This window comes from Panthera onca, chromosome B3 (assembly GCF_046562875.1).
Source record: "Panthera onca isolate mPanOnc1 chromosome B3, mPanOnc1 haplotype 2, whole genome shotgun sequence".
Lineage (NCBI taxonomy): Eukaryota > Metazoa > Chordata > Mammalia > Carnivora > Felidae > Panthera > Panthera onca.
The window spans coordinates 529,303-543,667 of record NC_138344.1 but is presented as its reverse complement, the minus strand read 5'-3'; the positions used below and the strand labels follow the sequence as shown (position 1 = coordinate 543,667).

The following is a 14,365-nucleotide window of genomic DNA, read 5'->3' as shown; positions in this document are numbered from 1 at the left end:
CTTCTCCCACCCGACGTAGCGGCCTCCCGAGATGCACCACTGCTTGCCACGGGAGGTGTCCACGCCCGTGACGCCGCCCCCAGCAGCTCGGGTCCGGGTGGCGCTGGACACCTGGGAGCGCCCCGGACGGCGGGTGACGAGGCAGAGCGGGACAGCGTCATTCCTCGTGCAGATCAGGGTCACAGACAACGGTGGCTGCAGCGGCATCACAGGGCGCCCTGCCCACGCCCGCCATCCCGCCCTCACGCGCTTCATCCTCTGACCAAGCCCTCTCTCTGATGATAAAAAGGCTACAACACAGCCTCTTCTTGGCTTCCCACACGACAAGAGTCTCACAACCGCCCTGCGGTCCAGAGTCCCGTTGTCTTTCCTTAGGTGCCACAATCCAGGTGTGCAGTGAGAGTCACGTCTACACACGTAACTGCCCTGGGGATGCAGCCCCGAGTGCCAAACCCACAGGGAGAGGCGCTCTCGCGCCGCCCCCACACCCCGCTCGGCCCCCTCTGGCTCCTCACAGACAGCCACGGGGGGCCTCGCTGGACTCCTCCCCCGCCCCAGGTCATCCTCAGGCCCCGGCCTAGACTCCGCTTCCGTGGAGGGGACCCGCTGTGCGTTCCGTCCCATGCACCCCTGCTACCCACACCTCCTGTCCCACGCTTCCCCGACTTTATCTTCACACAGCGTGACCGGAACGTCTCGAGAGGAGGGACCAGGCCCACCCTGCGTGCCCACCTTGCTGAACAAACAAGCAAACGTCAGAGGCCCCGCTCAGCCCCAAACCAAATAAAGAGAACCAGCCGTGGGCTTCAGATGCTTCCTCGGCTCCCCGGCCACAGACGTGGCTCCAAGAAAGGAAGGATTTATGTTACAGACCTACTCCTTCCGGTATGGCGCCCCAGGTCTGTCAGACCCACTGCGTCCTCAGGACAAAGAACCAGGCGGTGCCTAGCTGGCTCGGTCAGCGGGGCCTGTGACTCTTGATCTCGGGTTGTGAGTTCAAGCTCCGTGTTAGGTGCACAGATTATAATAAACTTGAACAAAAAAACGGGGGCACAAGGCACCCGCGGCACCAGTCCGCCCGCTTCCCTGCAATGTTTCCAATGCTCACATGGCATCCAGGCCGAGCTACGGAGCCTCTTCTCGTCAAAAGTCCTAGAACGGCGGCTCCCAACACCCCAGCCGACACAGAACTGGGCACCAGACGCAGGGACGTCCCTTCGGTGTCGGTGTCCGTGTCGGTGTCCGTGTCCGTGAGAAGCACGCACCGGACAGGCGTGGCCGACGTTCAGCCGTGCCTCACTAACCGGAACCGAGCTGCAGAAGACACTGTGGTCGGGGAACACGTGGCAGGCAGGACATGGGGTTTGCAGGGGGAAGACTCGGAGGAGTCCCAGCACCCGTGTCCGAAACGAGGGCCGCGCGGATGCCGGGACCGGCTGCGGCTGGCGGGGGACCCAGCAGGCCCACGGGCGTCATGAAGCACCGGCCACACGTCTCCGTAGGCGTGAGAAGCGGCCCTCGCTGGCCAGGCTCCGGCATCGGCGTCTCTGATCGTCAAGACACGCGGGCGCAACGGCCTCGGCGGCCTGCTTCTTCCCGGCGGCCGTCCACGCCGCGGGGAGACAGGAGCCACGAACACGGCCCGCCCACGGTCTCTGCGGGGATGGTCCGCGAGTAATGGCCACCTGCTGTGTTCCGTGAGGGCCTCCACACCACCAGGCCCGAGAAGACCCTGCAGCCGTAAGTCTGATATTTGAACGTAAAGCCACGTGACCTCCACACTTCGAATCGCCCAGAGTCGTGGAGATGCCACAGACCTAGAATGCGGAATCGCATCTAACGGTCACTCTCCCTCAGGGACGTGACGGCGTCACGGGCCAAGCACGTCGAGAACCAAGCGCACACAAACACGGGTGACCTCGGGCCACGAGCACGTCAGCGGGGCAGACACGGGGTCTGGCCCTGCAGTCAGGACGGGGGTCACGGCCCGCAGACCCCCATCGCCAATCCGCTCAGGGTGCTGGGCACGGACCTCGCTGAGCCCCGAGGTCGTTATCGGGTGGAACGGGATTCTGCGCGAGGAAGCACGCAGGCGCCAGGAGTGCCATCGGAGGGGTCATCGCCGTTACTTTCGTTCCGGGCTTCTACGCCGTCCTGCCCTGCCCGGTCACGCGGCCACGCCCAAGGAAGTGCCACCGGCCCCCCGCCTCTGACTTACCTGAGTTGTCTCTGGCTACCAGACCCTGCGAGAAGTCCCCCGGGGCCGGGGAGGCCCTGCTGTCCCACGTGGCGGCGTCCAGGCCGTTGCAGTACTCCCACCTCTTCTGCTGGAGCTCCTGCAGCCAGTAGGCCATGAGCTGGCGGTTAGGAGCCTACGGGAGGAAGGAGAGAGCGAGTCAAGGCCAACGACGGGACCGAGGGCCGGGACAAACCCCCGTCCTGCGAGGACAGACACACACCCTGCCCCTCGAGGGGAGCGTCAGGAAGAACAGCCCAAGGACATCTCCCCGCCAGGGTGAGCGGCTTTGCTCACCCGGCCAGTAAACAGCACGAACGTCAGGAATCCGGCCCTGATGAGAATCTTCCCACATCCCAAGATGACACGACAGCCTCCACGGGAGCCTGGAGGACGGCATGGTCTCGCCGCCCTTTCACGCTGCACACACACACGTCCTGTCTCGAGAACTCACGCCTCGCGCACGTGTGGCCGCGTCCTGGCCGCGTCACATCAAACGACAGTAGTTGCAGCTGTTGGCACCTGGAGAGCATACAGATACCTCTGCAGACCGAAAACCGGGCGGCACGTCCAACGGCTAAAACTTTTAACACCGAGGACGGCAAGTGCCAGCAAGGGCACAGGGCAACCGAACCCGTCACAAGCCTCTCTCCCAGCCCCTGCAGACACGGCGAAAGAGGTGCTTGCGCGAGAATGCTCCGATTTAAAGGGAAACGTCTGACGGGAGAACAGTCAGTAACCTCGTGAGTATCTCTCACTAAATTCCTGGGCAAAAACAAACGTTAAAGTCACATGTTTTCAACGTCTGACTTACTACTCGTGTTACAAAAGCCTGGTCGGGAAGGCACGCAAAACCACCTCGAGGCAATGACTGACTGGGGCTCCTTCCCTTTTGGGGCGCCCGGGAGGCTCGGCCAGGGAGCATCTAACTCTTGGTTTCAGCTCAGGTCATCGTCTCACGGTTTGTGGGTTTGAGCCCCGCATCGGGCTCTGCACTGTGGGGAACCTGCCTGGGATTCTCTCTCTCCCCCTCTCTGCCCCTCCCTCACTCACGCACCCTCGCTCAAAATAACGAACAAGCAAGCATAAATACGTAAAGAGGATCCAGAAATCACTGAAAGCACCCCGACTTCGATCCCGCGTGCTGCCACCAGGGAGACGGGAGACCGCGAGGGCCCCGCCGTCAGGCGCTCAGACCAGAGACAGAAGCGCAGGCTGGCAGGCAGGGCGGTCCCGTCAGTCGAAGCACAGCCTCCGTGTCCTCCCTCTGGTCTCCCCGCATGGAGGACTGAACGGAGATCCGACCTGACTCAGCCCGGATTGAATCAGAATCCCAAACGAAATCTCTCAGGCGCCCGGGTCCAGTCTGGGTCTGACACGTAACGGTGGTCCCGATCGGCCAGGTCCAGCACAGTGGCCGCTGAGCATGCGAAATGCGGCCGGTGCCACACGACTGAAAATTTTGGACACGGTGGATTAAATAACATATATTAAAGCTACCTCATCTGTATCCGAAAACGTACAAGCATCTGTTACGGCTCGTACCGTATTCGTGTTGACAGCACTGGTCCAGAGGTAACAGTAAATTCAGTCCGTTTTGAGAGCCAAGGTTGGCAGAAACCCAGGGGGTGGGCAGTGGCCTCAAGGACCGAAACGCAGGCCAAAGGCAGTGGGTTCCTGGGTGTGGGGCAGCCACCACTGCTCCTCCCGAGGACACTATGACTTGAGAAGGCCTCTCAGTTCTTTACCTACAGAGGTGCCGACACTCTTCAGGGACCACAACAACAGGCCTGGCTCAGCGGTCTCACAGATGCCCTTCCTGGACGGCGCAGCAGGACTCCCAAGTGACGTGGTGTCACAGAACACCCCAGCGAGTCTGTCACCAGGAGCTCGCCGCTGAGCTCCAGCCCCGCTGGTAACAAACGAGCCAGTCGGTGCCAAAGCCTATCACCACCACATCTGCCAAGCACCCACCGGCCAGAGGGGTGGGGAGCAGGACTGGGAGAGAGTGGGTATCTGCCCCACACCACCCCCAATCTAAATGCTCTGATCCCAGATTCTGGAGAGCCACACGGGCATTCCAATCATGCCGCACGGGGCAGAGCCCAGGCTCGGCTCAGCACACAGAAGGTGCCTGCGTGAGACGTGTGACCGCCATCTGTCTGAAGACTCACGGGAGCCACACCGAGTCTCCCAGAACACCGGTCTCCGTGACTCCTACACGTCCCTCAAAGCCCAGCGCAAACGCTACCTCCGGAGCTCACACCAGCACGCACCCGAGGTGAGCTTCCCACGGAGGCGGGCGCACTCCTTTCGCGTCCCTCGTTAGTCTGCCCTAGCTGCTCCCGCGGGCCTCTGTCCCCAGACCTCCACCAGCCCCAAACCCAGAAGCCCCCACGCCTGACGGAGCAGGGCCCCACCTGTCCCTTCCCCTGGACCCCGGGACACTCCCCACCAAGCCTGTCTCTGTCCCCAGGGCTCAGAACTGTCCTGCATTAATCGGTCCAAGTGAATTCATTTCAACACGTGCTCACTCAGGGCCCACGCTCCTGGCAGGGGGCGTGCTACTGGGGGAGGGGCGGGTCTCAGGCCCTGTCCCCCAGCCACATTCCCCTACCCCCGGATCCCAGCCCTTCGCTCCCTGGTAAAGGGTCCCTGCCCATCAAAGCACACCCTCACCTGCTTGGACTCCGCGACCTTCCTGGAGACCTATCTCGACTTATCCATCCAAAAAAGGAAAAGGGAACGATGCCACGCACACACAAATGTTTGGTCATTCCCTTGACAAATATTTACCGAGCGCCAACGTGGGCCAGGTGTCGCCGTTCGCACACAACTGGGGGAGACGTGGTCTCCCGAGACACTCCCAGTGAGCTGTCTCCTTTACAGCAGCGACAACCAGCTAGGGTCAGATTCACAATTACGATCAAACTATGAAATACCTGGTTGAAGAAATCCTCATGCATCACAGAAACTTCCCAAAAATCCGGTCAAAATTCTAAAGGAGCTCTTCAAAGCACAGCACAGAAATTCTGAAATTCATCTGCAGTTTAACCTGCAAGATTCTGAACAAAAAACACAAGGCCTGGGGCTGTGCCCTACGAGGCTGGGAAGCGCGTGACAAAGGCCCGCGCGGCCAGCAAATCGAACACAGAGCAGATACCAAATGTCGCACTTCAAGGAAAATCAGCAGGGAAAAGACCTTAGTTATTGAGCGATGGCATCAGGACAACCGGTTAAAAGTTTGGAAGAGAAGAAAATGGATTCAAATTTGATTCACGATTTGAATGTACAACAAAAGTCATTTAAGTCACCAGGAAATGCCTAAAGGATTAAAATCAAGTTTGTTTCTTTCTGCCTCTGGCAACAGGAACCTCCTAGATGCAAGGGCTGACTTGGCTCCGCCGAGCGTCGGCAAGAATTCGGGGGAAGGTTCCCGCCGAGCCGTGAGCGGCGCCCGTGAAGTGTCTGGGAGGCCCCGAGGGCCCTGCGCACTAGGGAAGAGCCCCGGACTGCGAGCCACAGGGACAGACGGACGCCCGGGCTGAGCGCGTCATGGGGCTGATTCCTGTCCAGGCAACAAAGGAGCCGTGGCTACTGCAACATGCCCGTAATCGTGGACCGCAGAGACCTTTCTAGTCCCGAGAAGGCAGGCAGAGGAAACGTCTACGCGTCCCCTCCCCCACTCATGCTCTCTCTCAAAAATAAACATTTTAAAAAAACACTGTACTTTAGACTTTCATTTTTTTTAATATGAAATTTGTCAAATTGGTTTCCATACAACACCCAGTGCTCATCCCAACTGGTGTCCTCCTCAATGCCCATCACCCACCCCCCCTCCCTCCCACCCCCCATCGACCCTCAGATTGTTCTCAGTTTTCAAGAGTCTCCTATGGTTTGGCTCCCTCCCTCCCTTTTTTCCCCTTTCCCTCCCCCCTGGTCTTCTGTTAAGTTTCTCAGGATCCACATAAGAGTGAAAACATATGGTATCTGTCTTTCTAGACTTTTATTTCAAAGAATAGTAACAATCCGCATCTGCTGTGCAAAATGTGGGAAAGGAGGAAAAAGAGGGAAACGAACTTGACCTTGCGGGGTGCGCGCTCTTCGTGCGTAAACACACGCCGGAAGAACACGTTGGACCTCCACGTGACGTGCACGTGGGCGATGGGGGGGGGAGGGGGGTGCGCTGTCACGTGAGCACGGGCCACGTGCCAGACATCAACCTGAACGCTGGGCACATGCGGCCAGGGCGGTATCACCCGCTGAGCCCGGGCTCGCGCACGGTGCCTGGAGCCTCACTGTCCGCCCCCACCCCCCACCCCCGTGCCGCGTGCTGTTAGGCAACGTGTGCAACCGGCCGGCGGATGGGACGGGAAGGGAGGAACTGACCTGCTGAGCCGGCTCTGAGGGTCACAGGAGGTCGCGCACGTCCGGCTCAGAACGGGGCCCCACAAGCAGCTCCCTGGGCAGCCACTACCCGCGTCCCCTCCGCCACCCAAGACCTCGCTGGCTGGCCCCGCCAGAGCTCCAGCCAGCGTCTGTCCCGCGCGTCTGTCCCTCGTCTGTCCCTCGAAGAGGAGGAGGACGACCGCGCCCATCTCCGCATCTCCCCGCGGCTCCTCCCGAATACTGACACGGTGAACGTAAAACCCGGAGCGGTTCGCGCCAAAGGTAGCTTCTGCGCCAGGGGCGACACAGAGCGGGGTCCCAGGGAGCACGGCCGTCGGTCCACAGGGTCTCCTGGACGCTCTCAGCCACGACTCTGAGCTGAGCACGCGACTTGCGGACCCACTGCGGGGAACGACGGGAGCGCCGTGCGCGACGCACGAGGCGCGGAAGACAGAAGCCACTCTCCAGCCTGAGGGTGTCGCCAGCTCTCCAAGGTCAAGGTCTGTCCAGCTCCCGGCTCGCGCTCCCTGGCATTCTCCTGGCTCATCCGTCTCGGCCCCCCGCGGCGGCAGCGTGCCCCAAAGCCTCTTCTCACGCCCACCCGGTGAGGTCACACGCACCCCAAGCTTCAAGACTCTGATGGCTTCCGCGGGCCCGTGCAGTGCGCACGCTAACCGGCCCACGCCTCACCCCACTCCGCGGAACGGCAGCCCTCCCCACACCACAGGCAAGCAGAGCCCAAGTCGGCTTCCACAGCCCGCGCTCCACCTGCCCCACCAACCACCTGCGAACTCCGATGCACGCCTCAAGCCCCGGTCCAGACGTCCCACCTGCCGTCCTTGGCAGGACCCGTCTTGCCCTATGTGACGACACAGCATGTCGGTCGCGCGCTCAGAGTGCAGGCCCTGGGCTCCTCCCCAGAAGGTCGGGGCCCACCCACGTCTGCAGGGCGGGAAGAAACGGCGTGATCACCAGTCCCCGAAGAGCCACAGAAAGGAGGGTGCCCAGAGGGACGGACTCGGTCTGCACCTCTCCGGCCACGTTGCTTAAAAGGACACGATGTCTTTTTGTCACGAGGGAATCTTGTTTCTTAAGTCTGGAAAAGACCTAGATCCCCAAGGCGCATCTAAGGTAATTCTTCCATAAGGAATAAAAAGCACAAGAATATTGTAAGTGGTCTGATGATATAAGACTCAGAGGAAAAACCGACAACCCAAATCTGATAAATAACTTTAGGTTCCAAATTTTCTTCTGAATGTTTCGAAATCACGAGCCTGGCCAGGATCTCAGGAGATCTGGCCCCGTACCAATGAAACAGATGTAGTTGTTCCCTGGGAGGGTGCTGAAGCCTGTGTCCACGCCAGTGGCAGACACGGAGAAGGGCGTCTGTGCGGGCCCTCTGGCCCCCGGAAAGCGGACGCGTCTGCACCGACCTTCATCCTCTGGCGGGTGCCACGAGCACATACCTCCTACCTTTTCAAACTTGCTAACTCGAAATGAGCATTTTCACGTTAGCTATGAAAAGAATTACATGAGTTGTGGTCTCCATCCTGTTCAAAGGCTGGGCAAGAACCCAGACCCCACCTCCCACCCACTCGGGGACACAGACACCAGAAGGGTTCCCCCTTCACCACTCGAGCACCCTCTTTCAAAGAGCAAATCCCCTGAGACAAACCCACCTGTCAGCTGACATCTTTCCAGCTTCAATGATGTCACAGAGATGAGCAACCGAGGGCAAAGGTCAGGGAAGGAGGGCCCAGACAAGGAACGCGGCAAAGCAAATGCACGCTCACAGACGAGGCGGCACCACAGATAAGGGATCGTGGGGGGCCGGGCCAGGTGATGGACTTCGCCAAGAAAAGGGCAAGGCCACTCTCTGGGTCTGCTCTCCCCGCAGGAAGTACGGAAGCCCGCCAAGGCGCTTTCTGTTTCAGAGAGAAAGGGGCACGTGGCCTCCCAGTGGCCACAGGGTTGCATTCCTGTGGCTCCCTATCAGCTCTGCTATTGCACAATCAGGGAGAGCCAGGGTTTTATGGACTCAGGAGAAATGCAGACTGCAGCCACAGCCAGCAGCCCGTAGACAGCCCCGCACCACCCTGCCTATGATGTTTCCACACACCACACAGCACTGCGCTGTTCGGGCTTCAGTTTTTAACTTAAAAGTAGGACACGGGAGGGGCACGTGAGTGGTTCAGTCGGTTAAGTGTCGGACTCTTTTTTATAAAAAAATTTTTTTAATGGTTATTTATTTTTGAGAGAGAAAGACCAGAGCATGAGCAGGGGAGGGGCAGAGACAGAGGAAGACAGAATCGGAAGCAGGCTCCAGGTTCCGAGCTGTCAGCACAGAGCCTGATGTGGGGCTCGAACTCACAGACTGCGAGATCGTGACCTAAGCTGAAGTCAAACGCTTAACCGACTGAGCCACCCAGGCGCCGCAAGAGTCAGACTCTTGATCTCACGGTTCTTGGGATCAAGCCCCGCATCTGGTTCTGTCCTGACAGCACAGAGCCTGCTTGGGATTCTCTCTCTCCCCCTCCCCACGCTCTCTCTCAAAATATAAATAAACTTAAAAAAAAAAAATAGGACACAGGAATGAATGACTTAATATGAAGTTTTAGGAACTGGGGCTTGGGAAGGGGAGGCTCCAGGCCCCACACACCAGAGACCCGGGGCGGTCAGGGGAACGTGGCACCAGAGATCCTACCCTTTAAGCGAGTTTGCGAGCCATCTGGGAGGCATGATGATTTCTAACAGTCTTCTGGGCAGAGCTGGTGTCTCAGGAAAGTGTTGGGTGGCTCCCCTAGGTCACTCTGTTACTCACCCTTTGCTGGGTGAGAATCTGGGGGCTCTACAAGTCCTTATGAGCTCCTCAGTGGAGTCGATCACTAAACCGCACCCCCCAGAAATACCCCCAGGACGCTGGGCAGCACTACCGGCCCAGGAGACACAAACCTCAGGGCCTGGGGGAATTGGGGCGGGGTGCCAGGCTCCAAACCACTGCTCATAGAAACTCAGAATGCAAAGCAGATGTGCAGGCAGAAACCACAGGGCGTCAACCTGAGGGTAAGGGGCTCACGCCTCACTGGTCTCCGTCCACACAACTGCTTCCAGTCGCACAGAAAACCATCAGCAGCCCGGCCCCTCTGGACTTCACAGCCGGGGGAAGGCTCAGTCATGATCCGGAGGACGGCAGTGGTTCCCGAAGAGAGGCCCCCAGAGCTGCAGCGGGAGGGCCGGGGTGACGGATAAACATGCGGATTCCCGAGGTGCACTCCGGCCTACCAACCGAGTCAGGATCCCTGGGGCAGGACCGACAGTGTGCAGGAACAGGATCCCAGGAGGCTCCTTTCCTACATGCAGTTTGAGAACCACGGTTCCGAAAAAGATGGTTCCTTTAAACAGCAGACTTGAAAGAAAGACCACTGGGACAGGGTCTGCGGGGGCGCCGGGCACGGCTCCCAGGCAGCAGAGGTCTGTCCCCCTCTGGCACACGCCTCGTCCCTGCCGGGAGACACCACCGCCTCACTCGCTGCTAAGGCAGCCCCATGCTTATCGTCCACACCGTCCATTTCCAAATCTCCCGTGGCTAATCCTCTTACGCCTAGGCTGCAGCACGGACTGGGTACAGGGCGGTTCAGGTGTCTGTGCACCACCCGCTACACGTGAGCCTAACTTCCTACCAATGGATTAAAGTCGAAATACGAAGCAAGTGCCACAAACTGCTAGGTTTAGATAATGACACATCCCTCGTGTGTCTGGGGAAGACTCTAGCGCCCAAGCGGCTGCCGCCCCCCTACGGGACCCCAATCCCTCACTCGGCCCCCGGGGTCAGGGCACGCTGCCCTCTGAGGGCCCGAGGAATCCTGACTCGGGGATAAATGACCCTTAGAGCAAAAGCACGTCATGACTTCCTCCGACCCACAGAGCCACTGAGGACAATGCCCCAATCACACCTCAGAACAGGACAGGACAAGCTCCCCGAGGCCAGAGACAGCGCCTGACTCTCACCAGGCGCCCATCATGGCCTCGCTCGACAAGATCCGTTAGGCGAAAGGCTGGACTGACCGCGTCACTCCTGGAAAGTCGGGCCACCTTGTCTGCAAGCACAGTCTTTCCTCGACATCACAGAGCTGAAGGGACAGGGAAATCGGGCCCCCTGCCTACAAATAATTCCTACAATGCAAGGTGAACACCTCTGATGGCACGGCCTTGCCCACCCCCATGCACCACCAGGCCTGCCATCCGACACTCAGACCCGTTCTGAGGGGCGGATCGAGCACACACGGAGCACTGCTCCCTTCTGGGGGGCCTGGGAAGGGCCGGAAGTCTGAAGGACTCGGCTCTGGACCCCTCCCCACCAGATTCCGGTTCTCCCACAAAATCAGCCTGGGAAAGGTAAGCAAATGACTGGGAACATGTCCCGCTGGCCCAAGAGGAGCTCCGTCTGTGAGCAGCTACGCAATCGTACCAAAACCCAACCACTGCCCGGCCGACCTCCTGCGGGGAGCCCTCGACGACCGTCACAAGGTCTCCCCAATGCTGCAGCAGTCACAGGATTATCACACAGACCACAGACGTCTGGCTCCGGGCCACATGCAAATCGGTCGTGCACATACAGGACCCCTCCTGTTCGCTTACTCTGGGAAGATGCCACCCCCGTCCCCCAGAATCAAGACACCGGCAGGCATCCCACCTTCACGCCCAGTGCTGAATCCTGCAGCCAAACACGGCGTCTCTGCAAAGGTTTTCCAAAGGCATCAGGTGCTAGACTATTTTTCAAGTCCCGATACTATAGTTTCTTAAATGCATGGAAAAACTATCGCCACATCTGCAGGAAAAGCATAACCTTACAGTACAGCAGATGCTCTTGAGATACTCGCTGATGACCACACAGACACTGCGACAGGAGCATCCGGTCACACCGAGCATCTGCGACACGCCTCACTCCCCTGAATGCTGGGGAGGCAGTGCTCCCAGACAGTCTCTGCCCACGGCCACGTACCCTGGTAGGACACAGCATCGGCACTCCAATACCCGAACTCCAATACCCACCTCCAGGGGCGACAGCACCGAACCTCTGTCTGCTCAGGGTTTCCGGAGCGGCCTAGTGAGCTACAGCTTATCTGGGAAATTGTGGGATCCGCAGGCTCCCCAGGGATGGTCCTGGCCTCTTCCCACCCAGGGGGCCTCGCACGTCACCGACCGCTGCAGGCCGGGTATTTAGGGGCTTAAGGGGCGCGAGTTAGAAGCGTCGCCATCCATACCGCGCTCACTCTGCGACAGCTGAGGACTGGACCTCGGGGATGTAGGCAGATGCCCACCCGGGTGTCACCCAGACCCTACCGCATAAACCTCTAAGAGAAATGATGGTTCCTAATTAAGCCCCACTTCGAGAGTCATTTCTACAATAACAGGGTTCTTTGCTTTCCTTGGAGGGATTTCACTCTGATCAGACAGGAAGACTGAAACCCAGCGGCTGATGGGTAAAGGCGCCCGAACAAGGACACCTGTCCACCCCTCTGAAGCCTCCGTGAGCACTTGGTGTCCACACCTCAACCCCGGACGCGTTCGGCCCTCCTCTTCTCGGGGAAACGGCCACGTCCAAAGGGGAAGGAAACTGGTAACGTGCATACGAGCAGATAAAGTGGAACAGGAGAGAATTTGGTGAAGGTGGACTTGGGAATGTTCTAGCAAAGGCAGTCCACGGGGTGGAGCAGCTTCCCAGACCCCGCTGCCCCCAAAATGCGGTGCTTAAGAAGCACTGGGCAACCCTATCTCCAGCCTCACAATTCAAACCTTCCTGCCAGCGTGGGACATAAATGCTTCAACCCTTACTACACAGACTAGATAATCGTCCAATGTACCTAGATGAAAATATCAGACACGACCCAACCACCAGTGTGGAAGAGGAAAAAACAAGGTTGAACCCCTGCTGAAAACTGCCGGTTCCTGTGGCCTCGGCCCCAAAGGCCTCCCCTGCCAAAAGCTGTGCCCCCCATCTCCCTGGCTGACACCTGGCCCTCGTTGGCATTCCCCCGTCATTACCTTCCCCCTCCACCCCTGCAAGTCTTTCCCAGCGCCCCCCAAACACACACTGGGACCCCTGTCCCCTCCACAGTGTGCAGCAGTGGTTGGTGTTATCCGTATCTCCCCACCATCCAGAAAGCCCCACAGGGACAGGACTTGTTTTGTTCAGCTGAGCCCCCAGGGCCTAAGCAGAGGGAACGAGTGAGTGGACGAGAAGTGCCCCAGGCCCTCCTGAAACAGGAGGTTCAAGCGACCCCAGCCCAGGGCCACCCCCAGCCCACCGCCTATTTTCATACACCTATGAGCCGGGAATGGTTTTTACACTTTTAAATGGTTGGGGGAAAAAGACAGAAAGAACATATTTTGCGACATGTGAAAATCACATGAAATTCAAATCCCAGTGCACAGATAAAAATTATAGAAATGCTGCCACGCTCGCTTTTTGGTTGTTTCTGTCCCATGAGAGTGAAGCAGTCAGAGAAACAGCATGGTTATGAGGCCTAAAATATTTACTCCGTGGCCTTGTCATTAAAACCTCCCCCTCCAACTACACCAGCTCCTCAGAGCTCAGCCACGGACATGAAACACGACAGACCGAAACTCGGGACCAGCCGGGACCGGGGCGAGGCTCTCTGGAGAGCGGACGCCTGCCGTATTCGTGGGTGCTGCACGCCACGACAGTCAGCCCGCCTGAGGGGTCTGGCTCACCCTTCCAGAGGGCCGAGGCCTGCCCCCAAACCAGAAGGTGATCCCCTTCTATGCTTTCACGCCACAGACGTCTGCCTGGGCACCTACTTTGCGGGCGGCGTCCGCGAGGGGAGGATACAAACATCAGGAAATGGGGTGCAGGCCACGCCGTGGGCGGTGGGTCAGAGGAAGCCACGGTGACATCACACGATGACACAGCACCTGCTTCTCAGGAGCTTGTTAACTGGGAGACCGAGACGAACCCATGAGAAGTCAGGTCTTGATAAAACAGCTAAATGACACTTTAAGACCGCCGAGCGGACCTCTAGGGCCCGACAGCCGAGCAGAACCATTCAGCCCAGAAGGCCGGTTCAGCGCCTCCATTCTGTGTGGGACACACAGGCTCCCCCGAGCTAACACATGCCCGTCATTAAGCCGAGAGCGGTTTCAACACCAGAGAAATGTGCATCCTTCCCACAAAAGCGGGTTAAGAATAAGGACGCATGCCTGTGTAGTTGCGTGTGATTCAGAAACCGACACCACGTCCGTTTGAGCGCCAAACAGCTCCAAGAAAGGGGCCCAGGGAGGGGATGCATGTGCTGGCAGTCTGGTGATGCCCGGAGCGCCCCAGGCTGCAGAGACCTGGCGGAGGAGAGGGGCTCCTGCTCTGTTCTACCCGCAGTCAGTCCTCCCTGCGCGCCAGCTCGCTGCACAACTGTCCCCTGCACCGGGGAGAGGCCTCCAGCACACCAGACTCGCCGGCCCCAGAAGCATCGGCCTCTGCCTGACCACTGTACCAACTCCCAAGTGCAGAATGTTCCCGGTGCCTTTTTACTACATGAAAAAGGCAGAAATCAAATGCAGTAAAGGGAAAACCACTGCACCTTATCTAATCCCAAACCACTGGTATTCAAAGTCAAAGAAGGTACACCTGTCAGAACAGATAACACAATTAGAGATTCTGCATTTTGAACACTCAACTATTCCCGGAGTCTCTACTTTCAAAGAGGGTCTGAGTCTAGCCTC

General features: G+C 58.7%; 1 protein-coding gene across 5 annotated transcripts in view; it reads right to left on the bottom strand.

Annotated features, from left to right (window-relative positions):
• The window catches only part of TBC1D2B (TBC1 domain family member 2B), a 68,174-nt gene that overhangs the window by 50,939 nt on the left and 2,870 nt on the right, over window positions 1–14,365 (bottom strand). For 4 of the 5 annotated variants that reach the window (XM_078449109.2, XM_078449104.2, XM_078449106.2 and 1 more), the window contains one exon: window positions 2,219–2,372. In XM_078449109.2, coding sequence (XP_078305235.2) covers window positions 2,219–2,372 — 154 coding nt within the window. Of the gene's footprint in view, window positions 1–2,218; window positions 2,373–2,533; window positions 2,759–14,365 lie in introns of all 5 variants that reach the window. The other variant, XM_078449108.2, reaches the window with a different exon arrangement.